Source organism: Tenrec ecaudatus, chromosome 14, assembly GCF_050624435.1.
Source record: "Tenrec ecaudatus isolate mTenEca1 chromosome 14, mTenEca1.hap1, whole genome shotgun sequence".
Taxonomy (NCBI): Eukaryota; Metazoa; Chordata; class Mammalia; order Afrosoricida; family Tenrecidae; genus Tenrec; species Tenrec ecaudatus.
In genome coordinates, this window is record NC_134543.1 from 31366969 (window position 1) to 31394852 (window position 27884).

The 27884-nt window shown below is 47.6% G+C and overlaps 1 protein-coding gene across 2 annotated transcripts in view; it reads right to left on the bottom strand.

Annotated features, from left to right (window-relative positions):
• Nucleotides 1–9530: 9530 nt before the first annotated feature.
• Nucleotides 9531–27884, bottom strand: part of PSEN1 (presenilin 1) — a 64580-nt gene continuing 46226 nt past the window's right edge. For both annotated transcript variants that reach the window (XM_075532136.1, XM_075532135.1), the window contains exons 9-12: nucleotides 25142–25228; nucleotides 19490–19666; nucleotides 15458–15576; nucleotides 9531–14096 (exon numbers count right to left, since the gene is read on the bottom strand). In XM_075532136.1, the coding sequence (XP_075388251.1) occupies nucleotides 13941–14096; nucleotides 15458–15576; nucleotides 19490–19666; nucleotides 25142–25228 (539 nt within the window). In that variant the 3' untranslated portion in view covers nucleotides 9531–13940. The remainder of the gene's footprint in view (nucleotides 14097–15457; nucleotides 15577–19489; nucleotides 19667–25141; nucleotides 25229–27884) is intronic.

The following is a 27884-nucleotide window of genomic DNA, read 5'->3' on the forward strand; positions in this document are numbered from 1 at the left end:
CAAACACAAACACTGCCATCGAGTTTACAGGGGCCCATGGCCATGGCCACCCTATCGGGCAGGGTAGAACTGAACCCTGTCTGTGCGCGTCCGAGTGGAGTAGAAAGCGCTGTCTTTTATGCCGGGGAACGGCTGCTGGTTTCTGCACCGCGGACTTCGCCAAGAGCTGCCCAAGGCGAAACCACTGCGCCACCAGGCCTCCTAGAACCTCTCCAGGGAAGGAAAATCCTTTCTGTTCGAAAGGCCCGCTCCCTGCCCCCACCGCGGGCTACTGGAGGTCAGGAATGGGCAGCTTTCCAGCGGCAGGAAGTGGAGAGTGAGCTTGGGAGCCAGGGAATCAGGGCAGGTGGGCTGCAGAGCTCCGGGGAGTTTACCCCGCCCCGCTTCCGTTCCACTTTTCTAGGCCTAGTTCTCAGACACCTAGACCCATTTCTTTTTTTAAAACAATGTTTGTGTTGTTTTTGAGAGTACACAGCGCAAGATACACCAATCCAATAGTTTCTGCAAGTGCCATTTAGTGACACTGATTACATTCCTTAGACTGTGCCACGATCCTCATACTCGTTTTGAGTTATTCCTCTCCCTTTGGGGAAAATCCATGGACCCCCCCAAGACCCCCGTCTAATCTTTCAAGTTGCTGCTGTAGATCATCGCCTCCACAGAGGCGATTCTGACTCCTGGAACCTTATAGTGTAGGGCAGAGTAGAACTGCCCGCTGTGGGTTTCCAAGACTGTAACTACTTTCACAGTCAAAAGCCTCATCTTGGTGCCCGGCTATCAAAAGAGATAGTGTCTGGGGTCTTAAAGGCTTGAAGGTGAACAAGCAGCCATCTAGCTCAGAAGCAACAAAGCCCACATGGAAGAAGCACACCAGCCTGTGCGATCACGAGGTGCCAAAGGGATCCATCATAAAAAAAAAATCTTACCATAGTGAATGAAGCGGGAAGTGCAGAGTGGAGACCCAAAGCCCATTTGTCGGCCACTGGAGATCCCTCACAGAGGGGTTTAGGGGAGGACACGAACCAGTCAAGGTGTGATGTAGCACCGATGAAAAATATAACTTTCCTCTAGTTCCTAAGTGCTTCCCCCACCCCAACTGTCATGACCTGAATTCTACCTTGCAAGCCTGGATAGAGCAGAGGTTGTACACTGGTGCAGATAGGAGCTGGAGGCACAGGGAATCCAGGGTGGATGATACCTTCAGGACCAGGGGTGTGAGGGGTGACACTGGGAGAGTAGAGGGTGAGTGGGTTGGAAAGGGGGAACCGATTACAAGGATCTACATGTGACCACCTCCCTGGGGGACGGACAACAGAGAAGGGGGTGAAGAGAGACGCCGGATAGGGCAAGATATGACAAAATAATAATCTATCAATTATCAAGGGCTCATGGGGGAGGGGGGAGCGAGGAGGGAGAGGGGGAAAATAAAGAGGACCTGATGCAAAGGGCTTAAGTGGAGAGCAAATGCTTTGAAAATGATTAGGGCAAAGAATGTACAGATGTGCTTTATACAATTGATGTATGTATATGTATGGATTGTGATAAGAGTTGTATGAGCCCCTAATAAAATGTTTAAAAAAGAAAGCCTCATCTTTCTGGTGGATTCCAAGTGCTGGCCTTGCGGTTCAACAAGGGTGACCAGGCAGGTTTGGGCCTGGGTGTGATAGAAATAAAATTACCTCGATCTCCTGGAGCCTTCTAACCCCAGGTCATTACTGAAAATGATGTGGGCCATGTGGGAAGGGGACTTTCACTTAGTTTATTCTTTATAACTTTATTATAGGATGATTCACCTCCCAAACTCAAAACCACAGTCACTGCCACCAGTTGATTTGGACTCATTGTGGTTGTTAGGTGCCTCAAGTCAGTTGCAACTTACAGGCATCTGTGGACAATGGAACAAAACACGGCCTGGTCCTGCGCCAGCCTCACAATTGTTCTTATGTTGCAACACATTGTTGCTGCCGCTGGGTCAATGCAGCTCATTGAAGGCCTTTACCAAGCATGGTGTTCTTCTCCAGGGACTGGTCTCCTGACAACGTGTCCAAAGTACGTGAGATAAAGTCTCCTCGTCGTTGCCTCTAAGGAACATTCTGGCTGTACTTCTTCCAAGACAGATTTGTTTGTTCTTTTGGCGGTCCATGGTACTTTCAATATTCTTTGCCAGCACCGCAATTCCAATGCATCTATTCTTCTTTGGTCTCCCTTATTCAATGTCTGATTTTCACATGTGAAAGAGGCAATTGAACATACCATGACTTGGACCAGGCACATCCTCGCTTTTCAACACTTCCAAGAGGTCTTGTGCAGTACATTTACACAATGTAACGTGTCTTTTGGTCTCTTGACTGCTGTTTCCATGAGCAGTGATTGTAGATCCAAGCAGGACAAAATCCTTGACAACTTCAGTCTTTGATCTCTATTTATCATGATGTTACCTATTGGTCCCATTGTGAAGATTTGAGTCTTCCTTACGTTGAGTGGTAATCCATACTAAAGGCTACAATCCTTGAGCTTCATCAGCAAGTGCTTCAATTCTTCCTCACTTTCAGCAAGCAAGGTTGCGTCACCTGCAGATCACAGGTTGTTAATAAGCCTTCCTTCGATCCTGGTGCCACATTCTTCTTCATATAATCCAGCTTCTCTGGTTAATTGCTCAACAGAGAGATAGGGACCCGATAAGACAGGATAGAACTGCTCCTGCGGGTTTCTGAGACTCTAATTCTTCACAGGAGGAAAAAGCCTCATCTTTCTCCTGCGAAACAGCTGGTTTTCACTCAACCAACCATTTTTGAGTATTAGTGTGCCTCTTCTGTGCCAGAATTTGGGGACAGATCTGTCCAATGGTGATACATGTGTAATGACCACTCTCTGGCATCTACCAATGTCTGCGTGGTAAATGCTCCCTGCATGGTGGGTTTTCAAGCTACCAAGCTGATGTTACCAAACACAGAGATGGGAAAGATGCACAACCAGACCTCCTGAGCTGCCTGCCTGATGGTCCTTGAGGTATATATTGGTCCCTGTCTTCAGCGAGTTTATGTCCTAGCAGAGAGTTACATTTAATATAATCTAGACTACTGTGGGGGTGGGGGAGGAGGATGTTTCAATTTGCTAATACTTTATTTTGCCCATTTGTATCAGTATTTCTTTTTCAGAATAGTGTAAATTTGATCTAGAATAATCTAGACTAGTGAGACCCTAGTTTAAGAACATCTGACAAATGAACTGAGAGTTAGGTTTCCTGTCAGTTTGGCTGCACATGCACCTCTGGAAGGCGACCTCTCACTCAGGTCATAGCCTGATGACGGAGGTTCCCTTGGGGTGGGTGTCTGAAAAGAGATGCTGTGAAGATCCTGCCCCATTCTTCCTGTTGGCCTTGAACCTGCATCTAGTTCCTTGGAACTTGGGCCAGTGGTCCACCATATTGCCTGCTAATCCTGGGACTATTAGTGGCCTGATCCAACTTTATATCCACCAGCTGTGAACTTCCTTCTTTGTCCTCCGGCTTCCTAGCTTGTTTTTCAGCTTCCTGGTCTCCCAGTTCTGGTAGTCACACAAGTCAGGAAAAACTTCCAGTTTCACATCTGACACATGGACTTAAATCAAACTGAACACGAGCATTTCTTAAAATGGTGTGAGCCATTTTTCTTGATACAAACATCTCTCTTTACATTCACATGGAAGGAAGGCCGCTGGTTTTGTTTCTCTGAAGAGCCCAGCCTAACACAGGAATGGAAGGCCATAAAGCCTATTGTGCTAAAATTGTGGATTGAATTAACTGGTTTGTAATAACAACTTCAGGCTCTACCTTGAGATGTTCATGGAAACAGTCCAGTTGCAGCCGTAGGACACGGCCCGCCTTTTCCAGCCGCTCGCACTGCCACGAGCACCGTGTTGAGAGGGCAGCTTGTGGCTGCCTTCCATCTTCCTCCCCTTTACCCTGGTAACCAGGCCTCCAAAGTGTAAATCAAATCAAATGCTGGAGAGGCAGGACAACCAGGAACAAGATGTTTAAGTGTTAACCTTGAATCGTGATTCTTCTCTTTTTGTCTAGACCATTTTAAAAAGCCACTTACAAAAACATTTTTTCTTCTTCTGATATTGTATTTTGCCTTTCCTTTCACTCAAATTAATGTGTCTGTTTTCTTAATGTTTTTTTTTCCAGTCATCCCTCCTATTTCTGACAACCATCAAAGAAATTTGGGGTTTTTTTTTCTGTAGAACTATTTAACTTTTTTTTATAGTATGAAAGACCTGTGCACATGTGCACACACACACACAGATTCAAGTGTTTTATATGTATAGAAAAGTAAATATATACTGTAGTAAGAAAAGCATGTGACCACCTCCATATGTGGCTATATACCGAGAAACTTGACTTTAAATAAGAACCATCCTACCTATGTCGCTATGTACCAACAAACTCGACTGACAGACTTAGGAGCAAATAGTATAACCTGAATATGAAAATATTTTCACTGCAAAAGTTAGAGGACCTATGCCACAGTCCACTCAGAATCCAAGGGGGCAGGAGACAGCACACTTCACGTGTGAAGATTGCGACACTGACTCACTAAACTCTCCTGCCCTCTGACACGCAGAGCCATGTCCCATAATATGAGGGGGCTTCAAAGAGATCATGGCAAGGTGGCCTGAGAAGACAACGGGACCTTTCCACAAACTTCCTGAAACCATTCCAAGGTTAAGTGAGGGAAGGAGGGAGTTGGAACACTTGGTCCCTTAGCCTGGCACTGACAGCTTCTCGGCTCATATCAACCTTCCTTGTGTCCTCCCTCACCGCCATACCCAACCAGCATTGGAAACATGCACGGCTACCAGAGTCAGGAGCTCAGTGCCTGGAATGTCTGACAAGCGGCTGCCACTCACCCACCCGGCCTGTGGCGGGGGAGTCTCATCACTAAACCTGGACCCGAAGTGTAGCTCTCTCCGTATCCCAGGCATTAAGGCCATGCAGAGAGAAAGAACTGGAGCAGCACTAAGTGGCATGGTGTCTAATGCGTGCCACATAGTCAAGACGCCAGCGTGAAGTGTGAGAGATGGGAGTGGAGGTGGGTGGGAGTCAGGGGTGGGGGTGGGAGACAGCCGCCTGGAGAACCAGATTGGAGCCAGAACAGAAAGGAAGGGGAAAGGCAGGCTGTGGGTCCTGGAGTAGCTCAACAAATGCCTGGTGCCTGTGGGTGCACCCAGGGTGTGCAGTGCAGTCCTGCACTAGGCACAGCAGATGAAAACGTAGTACTGGTTCAATGGGGCAGGACAAGGCAAGGTCTCAGCAGAGCCTTATCACGAAGTCAAACTAGGAAGACAGATGGGCCCCTGGTTCTGAAAAATTAATCAATGAAAATGCTATAGAGCAAAAAAAAAGCGTGCTAGTCCGCCTGTATTTCCTGCAGTGCTTCTGACCCAAGACAAATCCATATACCTCTGAAGATGTTACACACATGCTCCTGGGAGGCATCTTGTTTGGATTCACCACCTGTTTATAAATAGGAGCTCTTTCACTCACAGTCTTAGTAAACAAGGACATTAGCTCATGTTTTCAGACTTAAACATGCATTGCCACACACACGTTGTTTACATCAGTCTGCATGGAAATCCCCTCCTGCAGACCCTCCTTCACCCACAGGCACCAAGCTTTCATTGAACAACTTGAGGACTGTATTCCCACAATCTTAACACACAGAACCCCAATCCACACACCTGTGGGAGTGGGAAACCCAATGCCATTCCCCAAGGCCTGGGTGCATACACTCCTGCCTCTGCCATAGGGGTTCCGGTGTGCACATTCTCCAGGGCCAGCTTTCCTTTCGTGTGGACGGCCGGCGCCTGCAGACCTGGCTGGACCTTGCTCTGAGAATGATGGAGGAAGTGTGTTCACGGCAGGTAGGGAGAGGCTGGGGGAATGGAGAAAGTTTGTGTGGGGGAATGGAGAGAGTGTGTGTGTGTGTGTGTGTGTGTGTGTGTGTGTGTGTGTGTGTGTGTGTGTGTCAGTCTACAGCTCCTCCCCAGCCTGAGGTTGAATCCTGGGGACACAGCTGGCCAGGAAGGGCTTGGAGCACAAGAGGAATGCGTTGGAGACCAGCAGGAGTGGCAGGGCGAGCCGAGGGAGGGGCTGCTGGAAACATGTGGGCTGGCAGAGTTCCTCTGATGAGCTGGGGCCCAGACTCGTCTCCAGCCCTTGGGGGCAGGGGGTCCCCCAGAGAAATGCTGAGACCTCACCCACCTCCCTACCCACCAGAAAACTGGGTGTCACCAGGAAGAGACAGGTAGAACCCTGTCACCCAGGGCCAGGTCACCCGTGTTGGCTGCACTACCTGTACCCACCACTCGCATGCATGGGCCCTGCTGCTTTTCAGCACGTGTGGTAGGATCACCCGTTTCCTCATGAGCCTCAGAAACCCACAAACACCAGCAGCCTGGTGCAGCTGACATACAAGGTCCTTGGAATTGGCTCTATGGCAACGTGTGCTACTTTTGGTTGACTTAAAACTGAATTCATGCAACAATGACCAAATGTTTAGAGTGCCTTGATGGATCTGAAGTATGTTTGCATAACCAGGAACTTGCCTTTTGAATCACTCACGAATGTATCTACAGTCCACGAAGGGGCTTGGAATCCTTACCCAGCAAGAAAGCAGGGGCGGACAGGGCCTCTCCCTACAACCGGGTCAGGCGGGCCGATTCCTGCATCTTCAAGGACATCACCACGCGCTCGTTTCCTTGTCAGATCCCCATGAAGGCTAGGGGCTCCCCCAACAGACATGATGGAATTAGCTTCTAAACCCACCGAACCAACCCAGATGCTACCTGAGCCCCAAGACACAGTGTGTAGGAGGGCCTAGCTCCCCCGGGCCTGGCCCCAAACCAAGTACCACTCACTCTCACTGCCATCAAGTCAATTAGGAGTCCTAGCACCCCTGGGGACTCAGGACTATTAAGCCCTCTGGGTTTCTGAGACTCTTTGTCTTTCTTCCACCCCTGACCTGCAGGGCACAGACAAGATCACCCAGGTGAAAGCAGACGCCCCCACCCCCCCCTCGGGGCGGCAGCCTGGTGGAGCTGACACACAAGGTCCTTTCCTTTGGGCAGCCCTCAAGTCCAAGGTCTGCCAAGGGCATGGCCCTCTCGATGGCGATGGGGGGGTGGGGTGGTGGACTAGAGGAAGACTCCTGACCTGGGAGGGGCAGGGGCAGCGGGTTAGGAGGCCCCAAAACAGGGCTTCGGGCAACTAAGTGGTGAAGCAAATTCCACTTCACAGCCTGAAGCAGCCACGGTCACTTTGGTCCACACGAGTTAAAGCCAGTCAGTCGTATCACTAAGCAATGGTGGTATTAACTGCAGGGCTAAGGTGAAGCCAATTAGTAAGTAGAAGAAAACTTATTTAGGAATAAATCCTTTTCTTAGTGTGGACAAGGTGTCTGAATCCCAAACCTCCCGTTTCCTGGTAGGGACTCCAGAGCCTCCTCAAGTGTTCATCATGGCGAAAGACACTGCAGGGAAGGGGACTTACTAGTCCTTATTCACTTAAATTCCCACAGGTGTCGGTCGTGTATTTCACTAGAAACTAAAGAACCTACTGCCATCAAGTTGCTTCCGGCTCACGGCAACCCTACAGGACAGGACAGAACTGGTGCTAGGGGTTTTCCAAGGCAGCCTTCATGGGAGTGGACTGGTTCATCTTTCTCTAGGCTCCCAGTATTGACCATGGAACTGAAGGGGCCAGTGTCACTGCCATCTTAAGATGTTTGAATACCCAGAGGCTTCAAAAATGCATGGAAAAAATGGAAGACAATGAAATCTTTACACGTTTTTGAAGCCCCACTCAGAGAGCTTAGTGTTTTTTGAGGTGTGTGTCTGTGTGTGGGAGGGGGGGTGTTACTGTAGTTCGGGTGTATGTTTACAGAGCAAATTAGTTTCCCATCCAATAATGTTAACCAATTTTCTTTTGTGACATTCATTCCAAACTTAGGGATTCTGACAAGCTTGGTTACCTAAGAAAAGCAAGCACAGCTAGAACTCTACCTGCAGGTTCATCTTGGGTGAAGGGTCGTTACAACCTTCTTCTTTGGTGTGAAAGAGCGATGTTAGCTAAGTTACCAATAGCCCATATTCATTGCTGCACTGTCAATTTTAAGGGAGAAAAGGCCTGGTGGCAATAGGTTCCTATAGATTTCAACATAGGCAAACCCATGGGGCAGCTCTCCTGCCTCTCTGCATCAAGATCACATTGATGGCATACAACCATCTCTTCTTCCAAGCGCCTGGCCTCCTCCCAACCCCACTAAGAGCACCGCACAGGGGGCCGTCAGAGAAGGGCCTCCGTCTGTCAAGCGCACGAATCTGTAGCTGTTGACAGGCCTTAGAGTACTGAGTTAGTCAGCCACCCTTTCATGGTTTCTACACGTCGCTTTCTGAAGGAGGGATGTGTAAGTACAGAAACAGATTCAGTGAGCCAGTCGGGTTTCCCTCTGGTGAGCGCAACCATTGATTCAAAAGCCAATGTCCTCGGGGCATCTCCCACACAGCTCCTCCTTTGAGATTGTCTCCTCGTGTCTGTCTTCTTGCCAACGCAAGAGATTTCCCTCTTCCCCAAACTCAGCTCAACACTTGGTTTAGTCTTCACACACACACCCGCCCTGTGTCCTACTGACCTAAGCCAACAGAGCACTTGCTTGTCATGTCACTGTTACTGTCAGGGGCGTCCACGCAGTGTGCCCTGGTGGGCGGGGCTACGAGATACTCTCCTTACAGGAAACCCAGCGTCCCTCCTGCTGCTCGCCCTGCTCAAGCGCTCTCCATTCTCTCCAGAGTACATGTCCGGGAGCCTGGAAATCAAACCTCTGGCTGAGGTGGCCGGCCCATAATGCTCTGCCTGTCAGACTCCTGACACTGCCTGCAAGATCTGGCACAGTCATGCCTCCGATGCCCAAGGGGGGGGCATCACCCCCTGCTTCTGGAGGCCCACAAGACCCTTCTGAAGTCAACGGCTAATTTTTGTGTTTTTTTTCCTCCCACAAACTTGCATCTAACCAATACTCTCTGACACTGGGTGAGTCTAGAAACAGGTCCCGTCAAGTTTGGAGGCAGAGTGGGAGGAGAGTCTATGCTCTACCCAGGTAATAAATATAGAGCTGCCTTCCCCCATCAGTGTGACCTACACCGGACTATCGTTTTTCTTAAGGTAATCCAGTGCCATGTGACACATCTGTATTTCAGACATTCCCTGCAGGACTGGAAGACCTTGTCCGGACAGTCTTACGTGAACGTGATCTAAAGTTTCTAGAGCAACTATTTCTCAGAAACTCAGTATTAAGGAGAGGCGTTTGGAGGCTTTTAGGAGATTTAACACGCAGGCCCTTCAGAGGCCTGGCCTGCTAACGCTCTGAGCAGTCGTCTCAGGGCAAGGTGGGACCGACGCGTCTGGGTTTCTAAACAGTCTCGACAATGTCTGAGTTCTCCCAGTGACACACACTGAGCACTCCCATGTAAAAACCAAGGGCACAGCCGGATTCATGCCGTCTTTATTAATATGACAAGTACAGCGAGATCTGCAACCATTTCTCAAAATGTTACTGAAGGGTCTGAAAGGTCTTTAAAAAAAGATGTATTCACAGTCTGAATTATGTACAGATTTCTGCAGAAACAAATGCCACACAGCAAATACATAGGTAGATAATTCCGCTGACTGAGGCCCGTTCCAGCACCTCCAGGACATCCCTGCAAGCACTGCCCGACACAGCTGCACTACAGGCTGCTGAGCTTCAGCGACGACTTCAAAAGAAAAAATGGCTTTCTGGGAAGTCTTTCCTGCTACATAGGCCAACCGGAAGTGCTGCCAGGGCTCAGTGGGGCCCATATCCAGCAAGAGGCACCCCTGGCTGAGGCCCCTGGGAATGGCTTAGACATTCAGGAGGGGGTTCATTTCAGCACCAGGCTGCTCTGTAATTCAGAGTTGAGGTTTCAAATGACCAACAGGCCATGCTGCCGCCTCAGCAGCCAGTGCTGACGTCCAGACGTCCCGAGACAACGGAGTGAAGAGAGTTCTTGACCACAGGTGGAGTTTTGCGAAGAATCAAGCCATCTTTATACCAACAGTTTCCTGATTCACCTTTCTCCTTGAGGGAACAGTGTCTACTGCCTACTGCAACTGCAGGGGCAGGGGCGGGCACAGGCTGTCCAAGGGGCAGGGGCGGGCACAGGCTGTCCAAGGGGCAGGGCTCTCCAACCAAGGACTCAGTATTTGAGGGGAAAAGGCGCTCTGTCAGAGAAGAGTAGGGCCGTGCTCTGAGCATGTTATCGGACTCTTTGTTGCCATGCCAAGAACATACCAGACACTGGACAAATCTCCCCCCGATGGGGCTGGAGCTCTGTTCCTCCCAGGATTAGATCAGGAATGGTCTGACCCTTGGATCCCTGCACTGCAGAGATTACAGCCCCCCTTTAGGTGTCTGCTCAAGAACCCTGCAGAACCGCATTTGGCAGCTTGCCTTTTGCTTCAGACTCTGCAAATTACGATCAAGATTACATTTACACATGGAGGCCAAGGAGTAGACATGCCTTTGTTTGGGCACCGATTATGGAAGGGGGCTTTGAAACTCAGGAAGACATTCAAAGAAAAAAAGGAGCCCAGGAGGTAAAAGTGAAGGTATCCTATCTTCACCTGTTCTGCTGCTTCCCTAGTGACATTAATAAAGTGCTCAGAAAGCTCCCCTCTCTCCAGGTTCTCCTGACTGGGAAATGCGGTACACTGAGAGTGGCAACCTGAAATCACCCCCGCCTAGTGAGGCTCAGAAAGGGGAAAAGAAGTGCTTCTTTTCTGGGGAAAAACAAAACAAAATGCCCCTACACCTCTTCCAAATATGGCATTTCCACGGCCAGTTTGCACCACACTCTATAAAAATACTGTTTATTCTGTACCCAGCCTAAGCCCAATGCTGGGCAGCTTTTCTTCTGTTTTGCTGTTCTGTTCAGCAGGGTGGCTCAGCCGGTCCTGCTCCAGCAGCCGTCTGGCCAGCTCCCAGGCAGCCCCTGCCCCTGCCTGGGAAGGGGGCCCAGCCATCCATCATGTGTGCACCAGCTGCTGTGTGCTGACGGCAAAGCCTTTTTCATGGTGGAGGCTAGCATTTCGATACTTCGGGAAACTAATGAACTGAGTTCTTAAAAGAAGGTCAAGTTAAAGCTGTGTGGCTGAGACCTCAGATTTGAAGATTGTGTGGTTTTAAATGAGGCAGAGACGTGGCTCGTTTCTAGATGCTGCAGAGTTGGTTCCGTAAGCCTACGAAATAGAGCCCAGTCGGGCACCAGCCTCACAACTGTCCTGATGGTTGAGCCCACTGTCGCAGCCACTGTGTCCATCCATCTCACCAAGGGTCTTCCTCTTTTGTGCTGCCCCTGAAAAGCTCCTTCTCCAGGCACTGGTCTCTCCTGGTAACATGACAGGATGAGTCAGCAATCTGTCTTCTCAGACTGGACCTCACTTCTGGCTTTCCCAGGACAGATTTGTCCGTTCTTCTGCTAAGACATTTGATAGTCTGCACCCAAACTGTCCTTCAGAAGCTGCCTCCTCATTGTTCAGCTTTTGTGCGCATGCAAGGCAACCGAGAACGCCAGTGGCTGGGTAGGCACCCCGAGGCCTCCGGCTCACCGGGTGGCTTCTGAGCCCTTGCGAGAGGTCTGCTGCGGACACAGGCCCAGTGCAGGAGTCGCGGGATTTCCTGAGTGCTGCTTCCATGAGCACTGCCTGCGATTCAAGTGAAAGGAAATCCTGGGCTTCAATCTTTTCTCCACCTGCTGTGATGTTGCTTACTGGTCAGGTTGTGAAGCTCTTTCATCTTGAGGCAAAATCTATGCTGAAGGCTCTAGTCTTTGATCGTCATCAAAAAGTACTTCGAGTCCTCTTCACTGAGTGACAGTTACTGTGTTCATTCGCCATGGGACGTACTGCATTTAGGTCTAAACACTCTCTCACCAACCCACACATCTTCCGAGAGGGGCCTTGTCATGAGAAACAGAACACTTTGGGGACCTTTGCCCAAATAAACCACTCTAGATCAGGACTCCCTCAAAGTTGTTTGGGATCTCAAACTGGGGTTCAGGTGGCTTTGCTGTGTACTCTGGAGGATGAAGCCCAGGCTGCCACATGTGAGAGAAGAGAGTTAGAGAAAGGAGACTAATTAAAAAAAAAAAAAAAGAAATTAGAAAACTTAGCACCCACCTCCCTAAACTGTTTTTTACATACTTATTTTTCCTAGACAGTTCCCAGCTGAATTTTTACTTCTACTTCATTCAGTACCGGTACACAAATGCCAAAGTTTTAAGAAAATGGCTCAGGACAGAAAAACAAATACTCTAAGTTCCAAGCAGAACCCCCAGCAGGGTCATTTCAGGGGCAGCAGGAAGAGCGGACAAGCCTGACCTTTCTTCAGCTGCCCTTTCTCACCGGTAGGTGCACTCTGACCGCCAGGGCTAAGAGGTCCCTGTGGTAAAAGCAGGCGTTTTTTCATCTCCGCAGGCAAGCAGTTGGCTGTTAAAGTGCTCTGTCCGACCTCACAGCACAGAGCCCAAGCAGGCTGCAACCTCAGCAGGAACCTCCATGCCTGGCTCCCACAGGATGCATGTGAGAGGCCATGGAGCCGGGCAACCACAAAGCACCCCCCTGTGAGGCTAAGGAGGCCTCTTCTTTCTTCTTTGGGCTACTGCTGCTCCTCCTGGCCCCACCTCGGAATGGCGCCTCCAGACTCTCCCTTTGTCCCGAGGTACACTGGTCAGCAACTTCGTAAACCACCTACGGTGAGCTATCAGTCTAACTCTGACCTACTGTCAGAGGCAATGACTACAGAAAAACAACAAAAAAGAAGAGTCAGGACAGAAGTTCTTCACTAACCATTTTACTCTTCTTTAATTCCACTGTCTTTGGGCACATCATCTCTCTGACTACTGGAGATGCCAACAGCCAGGCTGACTGCACGGGCTCAGCACACAGTCTGCATCACACAAAGAATAAAGCCCTGGAATGACCGAGTTACCTGCTACAACAAAGCTGTCTTCTTTGTCATGTAAGAGACATGCTTGGGGGTGAGGGGGAAGGGGCGGTAGGAAACAGTGGTGGTGTCTGGGGCAAATGAACGGACAAGTATGTCCAAAATGGAGCAACTTGGGGGGAAATCTAGAATTCACCTAAGAGTGATACTTCCAGAAGTTATTGAATGTGGAAGCTGGGTTGTGACTTTCAGGATAAATGGCAACTGTGGGTGGTTAATCCGTGCAGCTCAGCCTTGAGCGCTTCGGTGGTCAAAATCAACCTACACAGTTGAGGTGACGCAAGGGGAAGGGGTAAAAAACAAAACAAAACCTTATTCCAAAATGACAAGTATGTAGTCCACACGGAGAAGAAAAGCCTGAGCCTCTCCGCCTGTCCACTTTGCTCCAGAGCCTGCTCTCCCCCAGGACCTCCGGAAGAGGCTGGGGTTCATCCAATACAGGTTTATTGAGTTGATCTCAAGATGCAGCTTCAGGTAGTCTGTTAGGGTTACCCTACTTCATGTCACTTCCAGGTGGTCATCCTGAGAGTCCATAGTATTGGGGAAACCTACCTGTGACCAAGGGCAGACTGCTGGCGGAAGCACAGTAACACCGTGACCCGGCAACTTTCCTTGTGTCTGTCCCTCGAGCCTGGCAGTTTCTGCACCAAGGGACTCAGTCTACCCCGGTGAAGTATGTTCAAACCGTTTTCTGTAGACACATGCCGGTCAGTGCCCAACTCGGCAAGTGGTCAGAAAGACGTGGAAGGAAGATGCCGGAAGTCTGCCTGGGAATCTTGAGCTTGTTACACGTGGGCACAGGAAAAGTGCTCTTGTCCTCCTTCCAAGATCTTATTTCCGTCAACGGAGAAAACCCACAAGATTCCAATCGCCAATGTGCTAAATGTAAAACTGATGGAATGCTAACTGGTCCATAAAGGGCTGCACCAGGTAATCTGTGGCAAAGTAGAAAACGAGGCCGAAGGTGATGGAGATGGGAAGAGCCGGCAATGCTTTCTTGAAAATGGCGAGGAGTAATAACGTAAGGCACAAACCCTGCGGAGGAGGGAAGCAGAGACACACTGACACACGGTCATGCAGGTCACAGAGGCAAAGCCGCCCACCAGTCTCCTCTTGGTCTTATTCACAGAGCACTATCCTTCCTGTACGAGTTTTAGGACCCATGTTTTCATGAGGCCTGGAGCAAGAGCCATTAAAAACAAATGTAGCTTCCTGATAAAAGGGAAATGTTCTCTTTTTCCTTTGTGACACATTGTTGACATGTCACCCCTGAAAATAGGTAAAAATATTTTTTGACAAATGAAAGTTAAAAAGTACTTCCTCTTTGAGAAGATGGCCTCTGTGGGGGTAAGCCTGGATTACCCACAATCCCAGAGGAAGGGGTATTATTTTTGCTACATGGGGCTTCGCAAAGATCTGCTCAGGAAACGAGGAGCCCTCAGAGGGAGGCGGACAGAGAACCCGCGGCCCCTCCCAGCACCGCGCGGCTCTCACGCAGCTCCGCGCTGGCTACTGAGCCGGACTAGACTAGCACTATTTCTGTTGATCAGGAAGTCATTTTCATCGGAAAAGAAACAAGAATCAATAAAAAGTGTCAAACCTAGAAAACTAACCTCAAAAAGGCAAGAAAATAATGGAAAGTCTAACTCGTTACATATCATGATAAAGTACAAACGTAACCACAAAACAAACATGTGTACAAGGCTCTCCTTCCGTCCCACATCTACCTTGACTCACCCGCTGTATGCTAGCACTGTGTTACTGCCAAGCCCAGCAAGAGCTAACTCAGTAGTGACCAGCTTCAATCCGTTGAGAAGCCCTGGGGTCGTGCTGTGGCCACACCCACGGCCTCTGTGGGCTCGGGCAGGGCGCGTTAGTCTTTCTCAACTAGTACTTGCTGCCCACAGTAGCACTGGAAGCTCCAGGCTGTGTCGCTCCCCAACAACCCTCCTCGAGGCGCTGCTATCTCTGAAACCTCCTCTCTAGCAGAGCTGTCTTCACCCATTTCTAGGCTCTTCGACTTGCCACAAGGATCCTAACCAGAGGACTTCCAATTTCCTGGGGAACTTTTACACTTGATCTTAGCCAAAAGGCTAAGAAGCGATCCTGGGGAACTTTTACACTTGATCTTAGCCAAAAGGCTAAGAAGCGATCCTGGGGAACTTTTAAAACATACAAAGTGAAAACAGAAATTAGCTAAGAACATCTTGGGGTGGGGACTCGCGGTTTTAACGGGTTCCAGGAGATTGCAGTGTGTGCCCAGCATGGAGGGCAGAGATCCGACTTGTTGAGCCCTCCCTGGGTCCTCAGGACCGCTGAGTCACTGGGGCTAACACAGGCCTGCCTCCTGGGACAGAGTCCTCAGACCGCTGCCCAGCTGCCTTGTGCAGACTCACAATTAAAATGGCTACGAAGCAGGCGATGGTCGTGTTCCAGTCTCCGCTGGCCGTTGCTGAGGCCTTACCAACCAGGACGCTGTAGAAAATGAAATCTCCCAATCCGAGCTTGACGCCCCCTAGAGGAGAGATGGAATGAATGTATAAACCGTGTGTCACTGCTGTGACCTCACGCTTCCCAACACTGGCTGACTGGAGTCCCTAAAGGCGCGCACACAAAGCTAGGCTTTCTTCTCACAAAGCAAGTGAATGTCAGCGTCTGTGTGGCTGAGGCTGGGCCTGGGCGTCAACAGAAAATGCTGATTTTCTATGTCTGCTCGGGGAAGGGGGTGGGTGGGGTGTGAGAGATGTCAAAAACTTCAGGGAAAATTGAACTGACAGACAACTGAATTTTACTATTTTACTTTTTGAGGCACCCTTGCATAAAAGTGGTAATAGTCACGGTGAAGAGCCACCTACTGACTGCCAACCTGATCCCCAGCACTCCTGCTGTCAAGTCTCACAGGGTCCCCTAGGGGCCAGGCAGCATCTTCATTTTCTGAACACAGATAAAAGTGACAGGGCACAGTCTACCTCATAAGGTTCTCCCACTGGTAGCGTGCAATTTCACAACTGCAGCGCTGAGAGAGTTGTGTAAGATCACAGTCCCACCACCCCAAGGAGAGGAATATCTACTGTGACCCCCCCCCCCCCCACCAGCCTCAGGCAACCACTATTCTCTTGCTCTACAAATGCGCCGATCTGGGCATTTCATCCTAACGACGCTCTTTTCTGCCTTCTCTCACTCGTGAAACTCCAGAGCTGCACTTGATTCCACTGTGTTGCTGACTAGTTTTCCATTCCACTCGGCTCTTTCCGTGTGGTGTGGGGCTGTAAGAAGGCGCGCGGCCGTGAGCACTCCCGCACCGAGCTCATTCCCTGCGTGTAGACTCCTAGGAGCGGGCCTGCTGGGCTAAGCGGCTCACCAGCAAGGCCTAAGAACTCAGTTTCTTCCCAACCAACACTCGGTGAGACTTGTCTTTTTATTGTGAACATTCCGCTCCAGCAGGGCGGAAGCGGCTCCTCATTCTCCTACTGAGGTTGAAAACATTTTCAAGGACAGATAAACCCCTCAGGAACAGTAGTGGGAGTAGCAATATCATGAGAGTAGAGGGATGCCGGGGGAGGCAAGGGAGAAGTAAGGGGGAGCCAATCAAAAGGTTGGATATATAGCCTGTCTACCAAGGGAACGAATAACAAAAATGTGGCTGAAGGGAGACAACGGACAGTGTAAAACACAAAGTAACAATAATATATACTTGATCAAGGATTCAGAGGGTGGAAGGGTGTGGGAGGGAGAGAGACAAAAAGAAACTGATCAACAAAGGCTCCAGTAGAAAGAAAATGTTTGGAAATGTTGATGGCAACGTGAGTACAAGTGTGCTTAATATCACAGAATGATAGATCGTTCTAAGATTTTCAAAAGCCCCCCAATAAAATGATTAATAAAAAACAAACAAAATATTTTCACAGGCTTATTCGCTATTATGGGAGCCCAGGTGGTGTGGTTGATTCCATGTTGGGCTGCTGGCTCCCAGGTCAGCAGTTCAAAACCATCATCTGCTCTTTGGGAGAAAGACACCTGTCCTATTGGGTCCCTCAGAGTCAAACCTGACCCCATGGCAGTGAGGTTTGAGATGCACTGTTACAAGAGGGGGGTTTCAAAAAGTTCATGGGAAACCTGAATTAAAATGGAATTTCCCTATACACTTTTTAAAGCCTCCTCCCTTGTATTTCTTTTTGGCAAAATGTCTGTGCAGATCTTCTGCTCATTCTTAAACTGGGTGTCCATCTACGAGCGAGGTGCGAGAGCTGTGTGCACCTTTACTGAACTCACAAACACTCTCTGCCTGTGCGGCTTTCCCTTTCTAAACGGCGTCTCCATCTTGATCAAGTCCAACTAATCTGATCTTGCTATGAATCATGTCTTTAGAGCTATGTCTTAGACTCTGCCCAATCCAAAAGCATGAAAATGCCTCTTCTGTGCTTTCCTCTAGAAGTCCTTTTCCCTTTCCCAGTTCTGAAAACAAACAGACGGGAGTGACTGTAACGTTTACTAGTAAGAGGGGCACTGGGTGGTATACCATACACGAGGTTGGAAAAGACAACAATGATACAAAATATTTACTGTAAGATTTCTCTGAAGGGCTGCTAGCAGCATGTGCCTAATGTACATATAATAATAAAGCCCCATGATTAATATTTCCTAGTATCTTTTTGATAGATTATAACATTAAAAACAGATTAAAATTTATCATGCTTCCTTTCTACTACTAAAATCCCTTCCTCCACTTACAGAAACTAGCAAAACTGATCTTCTTCTCTGTCCCTTGAGGCTATAGACAAAGATTCTCTGAGTCAACTCTCCACTCTGGAAACAAGTGGCTTGTTTTCTGACTCTGATAAACACCGAGTCTACCAGGAGCCCACTTAGGACAAGCCTGTGATCAGCATGCCATCTGGTGGAAGTTCACTTTAATATCTGTTAGCAGATGAACTACCTTCACTGTGAATAAAAATGTTTTACATGTATCATTTAGAAAACTGTTAAGTGCTGATTCTTGGATGGATGTTTTGAAAGAGACTTTGGGCCTTCTACACCAAAATTGGGTATAAAAGAGACTTTTGGAGTAAGTATTCTTAAGTCTAGTTTAAGACCTTAAAGCAGTCAGAGATGGTCACAGGGGTGCTGCTAAGATAATGACGGAATGTCAATACTGATTAGGAAAATACTGATTTGAAGTTAGGAGGGCAAATGCTCCTTAACACAATGACAAAACTGCAGGTGAAGCAGACAGAGATGAGCACAGCGGGGCTACAAACTGGAAAAACCAGACTGCTGCAGCGCGCGGCAGTGCTCGTCCGTCTGTCTGTAGCTGCAGGCACCTCTGAGAGGAGAGGAATGGAGAGGAGACAACCTAGCGATAAGCGCAACTCTGTGCCACCCATAAACAATTTATGAAGCGATGCATGCATTATATGGCTTCCACAAAGCCTTCTCGCCTGAGGCTAGTTCCCATGTGTAATGTACGCATTATATGCACCTACGCTATTTACATGGACATGTCACATATGGAACAGTAGGGCAAGTGAAGCCTGACTGTAAGTCTAGGCATCACATCTAGCTTCCAAGAAGCATGGAAGTCACAGGCTGCAGCTGGCTGGGACATCTGGAACACGCAGCTAGGCACCACAATCACGAAGGTGCCGTGGGAAAGTTCAGGTCCAGCTGAGAGTCCAAGTGCGCTGTAAGAAGAGCTCTGCTCAAGCTGACGGGTGACTCAGGGTCAGAACACACAGCTACGATCAGCGATTTTGGGAGCTAAGGAATCGATGCGCTTGTTTCATTAAAAATGATTCAACTGTCTTTCTGTAATGCTTTCATCAGAAGTTGCATTTTTGTGGGGAAAAGGAGGATAAATTGGATGGAAAATGTGCTAATTTCTTACCCAATAAACCACACTTCTCAAATTAACTGAAGAGATGAAGACTCTTAAGAGGCCCTCAGGAAGCCTCAAGTGTTACCCTGTATCTACAAGGTGACAACAAAGCAGAGACCTCAAGGAAATACTGGTTTTTATTGCCCACATCCTAAACCCTTCTTCTGCTCTGAGAAGCTGCAGCGCTTGCAGACAAAGGGCACAGCCATCCTCAGAGGCTGACCTATGGAGCTCCAGAGAGCTCCACGCAACACGAAATGAGAGCTCTTACACAAATGTGCTGCAGCCATAGAGGCCAATAGAATAAAAACATCAAAATAGTAATAAACCAAATGAAAAAGGAAAACCCTCTTCTACTTAAAACAAGAGACTTACAAAGAGCCAATTACAAAACTGAGCAGAATTTAGCCCATTAAGCAATTTAACTCTGAGCAAAGCATCAATCAGTGCTTTATCCCACTCAAAGCTATGAATTACTTAGAAACAGCAACATTTTCAATTCATCTCATACTTGGGAGTCTTGACAATGTAAAGGTGGCAGGAGTGCACATACTTTCCTCCGGATCCTCAATGGACGGTTGTATGCTGCTAGGAATTTCCTGGACAGCAGCCCGGGATTCAGGAGTTGACCGATGCGGCCCCAGGTGACTATCCCTCTGAGCTTCCCACTCTTCACTGAAGCCTCCATCATCGTTCTCTGCAGCCGGATTCTGAGCCTCATTTTCTGTGCCTTCCAGAGAACATGGAGAAAACATCCTGGTATTTAGAACAACTTCTTAATACCTTTAAGGAAATTATAAGGAAGCAGTGCCCACCCTTCTATTTCAAAGTTAGCTGGTTCTTACAGGTTTCGATCCTTCTAGCAGGACATTACATTACTTCTAAGCTTAGTATGTCTTAGATTGGACTATAGGACTGTAGGTTGTACTAACCAATTAATGATGAGAAAAAGTCTACTGGGAACTCGGGAGAAATGTATCACTCTGTGAGATTAAAGCAGTGGTTCTCAACCTTCCTAATGCTGCAACCCTTTAACACAGCTCATGTTGAGGTGACCCCCTAACCATAAAATTATTTTTGTTACTACTTCATAACTGTTGTTTTGCTACTGTTATGAATCAGGCAACCCCTGTGAAAGGGTTGTTGAGCCCCTAAAGGGGTTGCGACCCACAGGTTGAGAACCGCTGGATTATTTAAAGGAAGAAACCAACAGCTCCTTCCGTTGCCTGAACACTGCTTCCTCTTGATCTGATGACTGGAGATACAGTTGTCACACTGCAAGCTAAGGACGGCAGACTAGGAAGATGGAAAGAACCCAGGCCTGTGAAATGCAGTTGCAAAGGTTTGTTCTTTGCAGCGGCGGGTCTCTTAATTGATGGCACTTACCACAGGTTTTGAGACTAAGTTTGAAAAGCAGATTCATGGTGGAGGGATGAGTAAGGGGAAAGCAAACTTTTGATGGGAGTCGACCTGGTTTATGATCCACTTGTATGTGTGGTGAAAGGTAGGCAGTTTGAACTCACCAACATGGCTGAGGAGAGCTGCTGCTTCCAGATTGAAGGACTATATCCTTCATATTTTCTGATCCTGACTTGTGGTAACTTGATTTCCGCAGCAACACCGCCCACCCCACCTCCCAACCCCCCAATCGTTGAGCATTGTCTGGGAGTTGTGTGTGGCCAGTGCCATGGATTGCTGACCTCGAAGTGAAGTAGCATGCGGTGGGAGGGACAGCAGGTGTCAGAATAGGGTGAAGGCAATCAGAGGAGGCCTGCTGACCTCTGCCTTGTGGCAATTGGCTCTGGGCTGGCGTGCAGCTGGATTCCCCTTGCCCCTGTGTACTCACAGGACAGATTTGGTGCCCAGGCCATTTCCACAACTAAAGCTCCATTTTCACACCATCATTACCTGGCCAATAGCACTTCCAACTCAACTATTCTGTTTCGGCTAGAATGTGCAATAATCAGAGCTTTTTGTTTTGCCATAATTTTTCATTGCCCAAATTTTCTTGTCTTACCGATGACTATTTACCCTCCTCTCGGACAGAGAGTTCGGAATTCAAGCGCATCATGTGACCTCTTAGAGCACTGGGCTGTTTTCCCATCTAGCTCGGATGCTTGGAAATGCACAGGATGAGGGGTTTAGGAGCACTGGGAGAGGGATGGCAACTCTCCTACTTGGATGTGCAGGGGACTCCCCTACTGAGCGGTGAAGAATGAACCATCCCATTCAAAATACCACCAGCAATCCGTGAAGGAACACTGCAGCGCAGACCGCTCCTGCTCCCTTCGGCTTCAGCTCTCCCGCTCTTCCCCGGCCGACTGCTCCAGTCACTGCCTCAGAGAAACCTCCTGCAAGGCGCTCCTGGATGAGGGACACGTCTAGTGAAAACTTCCATAGCCATTCCTACTTCTCCACAGCCTTGGTAGCAATGGGCTCAGCTGTTACTATCTATCGTCCCAAACTGGCTAGAAGCTCCGAGAAGAGGCTCTCTTGTTCAGTGCTATGTCCACAGCCCGGAAACCCAAATCCAGGTCCATTAGTTCTGATGCAGAGTACAACTGCCCACAGGGTTTCCAAGGCTGTAATCTTTACGGAAGCAGAAGCCACGTCTTTCTCCTGAAGGGTGAGCGTTGAGAAACAGCCGGCACATCACCACAGCACCACCAGGCCTGCGGTCACATCCTCAGGGCTCAGCCAGCACAGAGGTCTTCAACTAACATTTGTCCAATGAATGAAATCTTGATGTACCAAATATAGAGAGTCCTTCCAACATCGTATATAAAGTACCAGTAAAAGATAATGGAATTTTGCCATGTACCTTTCAACACTCCCTCATATACCATGGTCAACTAACCATTTAACTCCCTCCAGGTTAACAACCCATCCCAACTCCATTGTCATGGATGGTTTACCTAGACCAGTGGTGCTCAACCTTCCTAACGCTGCGACCCTTTCACACAGCTCCTCATGTGGTGGGAACCCCCTAAGCATAAGATTATTTTCATTGCTACTTCATCACTATAATTTTGCTACTGATATTAATCGGTGACCCATGTGAAAGGGTTCGTCAACCCCCAAAGAGGTCGCAACCCACAGGTTGAGAAGCGCTGACCTAAAGTGACCCTATATAGGGCTTCTTAGGTTATAAATCTTCATGGGAGCAGGTGGCCTCTCCTTTCTCCCTTGAACCAGTGGGGAATTTGAACCACTGACCTTGTGGTTAACAGCGCAATGCTTACCCAACAATGTCACGAGGGCTCCTAAGGTGAACCCTTTGTTGAACGCATTAATCACACCTTTGGCATTTTTTTCCAATTTACTTCCTGCTTCTTTTGATTATCTTGGGGCCCCAGCCATAGTCCGATTGAACTGCCTCTCTGCAATTTCTCAAATGCTAATTTGGCTCTATGAAAACTAGACTCTTCTTTCCTTGGCAAATAGCTACTCAATTATGGCTTACTGTTTTTTTGGGGTTTTTTTTGCGGCTTACTCTTTCTCTTCTTCCCCAATCCTTGCTCTGCTGTTCAGCTTCCTCATAAAGTTAGCCATTTCTCTTTCCCTCAATGTCTATTCTTTACTTTCTATATTATGCTACTGTCACATACTCTCTAAAAATAACTCCTAACTTATGTTCTCTTAAACATCTTCTGTACAGTCTATAAATATGCTACTCAAACTTCAGTTCTAAATCATTGTAATGCTCCAGGAAAAGCACATCGACTTAATGATCTCCTTAGCATAAATGAAATTTATGATTTTGATGATGATTTTGATGCCTATCGACCCAAGTGATGAAGTAGAAAAGGCTACAGAAGTCTCTATCTGTACCCCTCCCCCAAGAAGAATTTATTTCAAAAGACAGCATTGAATCTGCAGCTCCGGGAGAGGGACATATCTGATCAGAGCACACCAGAGCAGATGAAGGGGGAGGAGGAGAGAGTGGAGCACAGCCTGGCCCACCAGGCCTTGAGGATGATGACCCCAATTAGAGCAGTCAGTCCACAGAGAGAACCACATGGCCAGCCTCACTATGAGACATGACGCCCCTCACTGACTCATAGCTCTACAGAGGACAGCAGCAGAGACACAGTGTGGGAATTGCACCCGATCTTATCCCGACACACCGAGGCAAGGCACTGGGGCGTGCAGCAGAATGGCAAGGGAATGGAGCGGCAGTGTTGAAGGAGGACTTTGGGTCCAGGGCGTGGTGCCCCAGCAGGCTGGACTGGAGGGCAATCCTTGAGCTGACTAAAGGCTTTTCTTTCTTGCTGTGTTTTGTTTTGTTTTTGTCATTGTTTTTTTTGTTGTATATTGTTGCTTGGTTTTGCTCTGTCTTGTTTTTGCGCATGTTGTCTCTGTGAGATGGGCTGGATGAACAATCAGGAGGAGGAAATGGCGGAACCGATGGTGGCGGGGGACATGGGGGAGGAGGAAGTGGGGGAAGGGAAGTGGTGTTGATGGGCCCAGGGACAAGGGAACAACGGGTGATCCAAGTTGGTGGAGAGGAGGGTGTGGGATGCCTGGTGGGGCATGTGCAAGGGTAGTGTAGCAAAGAGGAATTGCTGAAACCCTTGTGGGGACGGAGCATGACAGTGGGACAGGAGGAAAGTCAAGGGAAATAGAGGAAAGAGCTGGGAGGCAAAGGGCATTTATAGAAGCCTAGATAAAGGCATGTGCATATGCAAATATATTTGTATATGAGGATGGGGAAGTAGATCTATGTGGATATATTTATAGGTTTGGTATTAAGTTAGCAGATGGACATTGGGCCTCCACTCAGGTGCTCCCTCAATGCAAGAATATTTTCTTCTATTAAATTGGCATTCTATGATGCTCACCTTCCTAACACAACTGCTAAAGACAAAGCAGGTGCATGGGCAAATGTGTTGAAGAGGGCTGATGGTGTCTGGCTTAAAAGATTGAGGGTGGGCAGGCAGCCATCTGGCTCGGAGGCAACAAAGTCCACATGGAAGAAGTGCACCAGCCTGTGTGATCACGAGGTGTTAAAGGGATCAGGTATCATCAGAACAAAAAAATCTTACCATAGTGAATGGGGGGTGGGGGGTATGCGAAACGGAGACCCAAAGCCATTTGTAGGCCACTGGAGATCCCCTTGCAGGGGGGTCTCGGGGAGGAGATGAGCCAGACAGGGTGTGATGTAGCAACAATGAAAAATACAACTTTCAAAATAAATAAATAAATAAATAAAAAGGAAAAAAAAGAAAAGAAAAATACAACTTTCCTCTGGTTCCTAAATGCCCCCCCCACCCCACTATCATGATCCCAATTCTGCCTTGCAAGCTTGGCTAAAACAGAGGATGGAAACTAGTACAGATAAGAACCAGAAACACAGGGAACCCAGGGTGGATGATCCCTTCAGGACCAGTGGTATGAGTGGCGATACTGGAAGGGTAGAGGGAGGGTAGGTTGGAAAGGGAGGCTCGATTACAATGATCACCATGTGACCTCCTCCCTGGGGGACGGAGAACAGACAAGTGGGTAAAGAGAGACATCGGACAGGGAAAGATATGACAAAATAATAATTCATAAATTATCAAGGGTTCATGAGGGAGTGGTAAGTGGGGAGGGAGGGGGAAAAATGAGGACCTGATGCCAGGGGCTTAAGTGGAGAGCAAATGTTTTGAGAATGATGAGGGCAATGAATGTACAAACGTGCTTTACACAATTGATGTATGTATGGATTGTGTTAAGAGTTGTATGAGCCCCTAATACAACAATTATAAATAAATAAATAAAAAGAGAAGTTTCTATCTGTAATCTTTAGGGGAGAATGTCAGGTCTTTCTGCTGGTAAGCCACTATGTAGGTCTGAATCGCCAACCTTTCAGTTTTAAACATTACTGCATCTCAAATAACATTGTATTTAAGTTACTCTCAGTCTGACAGGTTCATTGAGAGTTCTTTTGGTTTGTTTCAACATGAACTTTTTCAAGCTGGTTTTATGTAATTCATGACAACAATGTTTAAAATAGAGGCCTGGACTTTGTTGTTAGGTTTTGGGTATCCTAGGTACTCCTTATTATTTATGTGTATCTACTTGGTACTATGCTAGCTCTCAAAAGATCCTTCAAGGAGTCCATGGGGAAAAAAAACGAAAATCATTGCTCAACAGTCCACTTTTAGGTCGTTAAGATGGCAATGACCCTAAACAACCAAGAAATTGCCAAGCAAAAGTCACCTACTTTGTGCCTTATCATCTGAGTTTTTAGACACTCTCCTTTGGGCTTCTGGGTCTCCTTCTGCCATATTCACCAGCCACACCATTGTTGCTGTTGAGAAAGACAAAAAACCCAGGTAAGTACCAGAAGCATGGGCTAGCAACAATTAAGTAGCAAACAGGCCATCATTCCTTTACATAAATCACCAATCTTCCCAATAATGTGTTAAGAATCTTTAACAACCAGAGGTAAATTCACGTTAAAAGCCAAAAATGGTGCTCTTGGATACTGACAAGTAAGAAAAAAAACCCTGAAAGGGAATTTTAGTGTAACATTCAAACTTCAGCTCTCACAGCAGAACCGTCCATCATCACCCGCTCTTTCTGAAAAGTAACCAGAAGGGAACCCTGCTCACTCAGGCTAGCGAGGCTCCACGGGACCACAACATGGTTGACTCTCCTAAAACCCTGTGAACTCGCTTATCAAAATGAGGACAGAGCTGGGACTCACAGAAGCCTTAGTGAATGATTCGAATTCTAAAGATGTCCAGACTAAGTTTCCTTCACACGAGGTCTCACTCTGGGATTTTAAATGTGCTAAATTTTGTGATCTACACGGAGTAAGGAAGGGGGAAAGGTTAAAGCAAGGTACAGAAAGGCTCGAGATCACCAACTGGCCTGTTCCATGTCCCTCCTATGAGAATGCGTGTACAAAGGGGCTTCCGAACAGTCATGGGAAAATTCCATTCTATTTTAATGCCATTTTCCAGGAACTGTTTGAAGCCCTCTCATATGTATTGTCTCAAAATATACACACCTATCTTTCTTTGCCTCTCACATTTTAGTCAACAAACGTGAATGCTTTCAAATCGTACTACTGTCTCCTATACAAGTAGAAAAGAAAACGAATACAACCCATTTAGAGGGGAACGTCGTAACATCTAGCAAAAATACAAGTTTGTGTATTTACTCTTTGGCCCATTGTTCCCACTTAGAGCAGTTTATCCCTTAGCCACCCCAACAATAACACGAACGACTTACAAACATGTCTTCTGTAGAGAACTATGCTGTTGGGTGTGAGGTGTCACTAACTTGCTTCCAACCCACAGTGACTCCACACACAACAAAAAGGAAACACTGCCCAGGGCTGAGCCATCCTCTCAGTCGCTCCCTATGCTTGTAGGGCGGTCAGACCAAACCCAGTTCACTGCCATCCAGTCGATGCTGACTGACAGCAGTCACTTAAGGACAGGGTAGAGCTGCCCCTGTGAGTTTACGAGACTGTAACTCTTTATGGAGTAGAAAGCCCCATCTGTCTCTTGAGGAACGGTTCATGGTTTCGAACTGCAGATCTTGCAGCTAGCAGCCCAACTAAGCCACAGGAGCCAAATGTCAAGAGTAGCCCAAGTCCAATCTGATTATAGTAAGTAATTTTACAGCAGACACTTGGCATCTATGCATCTCTGGCTTTTTAGGACTATGAAGGTATGAAAGAGCCTTAGAGCATTCCTTGGAAAATAGGCAAGGGTAATAGAACACACTCCAATTGGTTTTTAAACCCTCCAGTATAAGTATATCCATGTTCCTAATACTCTTAGGCATCTTGAATCATTTTTAAAAGATATATATATATAGCCCCAAAGCAAACAAACCCACCCACTGCCATCGCGTTGGTGTTGACTCAGTACTCTATCGGACAGAGTAGACTGCTCCTTCTGGTTTCCGAGACCGCAAATCTTTACAAGAGCAGAGAGCCTCATCTTTCCCTTGGAACAGTTTGTGGGTGAGCAGCCCAACCTTGAGCCTAGCAGCCCAGTGCTAACAGCACACCAGGGCTCCTTTTTAATTTTATTTTATTACTTTAAAAAATCATTTTATTGGGGGCTCAAACAACTCATCAGAATTCATTCATCCATCCATTGTGTCAAGCACATTTGTTGTCATCATCATTCTCAAAACATTTTCTTTCTACTTGAGCCCTTGGTATCAGCTCCTCATTTGTCCCCTCCCTCCCTCCCCACTCCCCCTTTCCTCATGAGCCCTTGATAATTTATAAATTATTATTATTTTGTCATGTCTTACACTGTCCGACATCTCGCTTCACCCACTTTTCTGTTGTCCGTCCTCCAGGGAAGGGGTTATGTGTAGATCCTTGTAATCAATTCTCCCTTTGTACCCTATCTTCCCTCTATTGCCGGTATTGCCACTCTCACCACTGGTCCTGAGGGGTTTATCTGTCCTGGATTCCCTGTGTTTCCTATTCCTATCTGTACCAGTGCACATGCTCTGGTCTAGCTGGATTTGTTAAGGTAGAGTTGGGATCATGGTGGGGGGGGGAGCATTAAAGATCTAGAGGCAAGTTGTGTGTCTCATCAGTGCTACACTGCACCCAGGGCTCCTTCAATAGCTTATGAAAGAGAGAAACCTCCAAGAGGCTGAAAATCCTGTAACTGCCGCTTTAATGTTCTAGGGCCACCAGGTTCCACGACCTAACTAACAAGATCAAAGTCACTACAAGCCAGACAATTAGCAGGCTATTTAACTAAATCCAAATCCAAAGAGGAGAAAGAAAAGGGCAGATAAAATCTACATGTGCAAAAGTTATTGATTTCCATAGCTGTTATGGCATGAAGGTGGTAGGTATTTGTTTTGGGGTTTTTGGGGTTTTAATTTTTTATGCAAGCTTGGAACAATATAGCTACCAACCCTTTTGTTTCCATGTTTAACATTATAGGAATCAGGAACCAATAGGATTTTTCTGAGAAGGG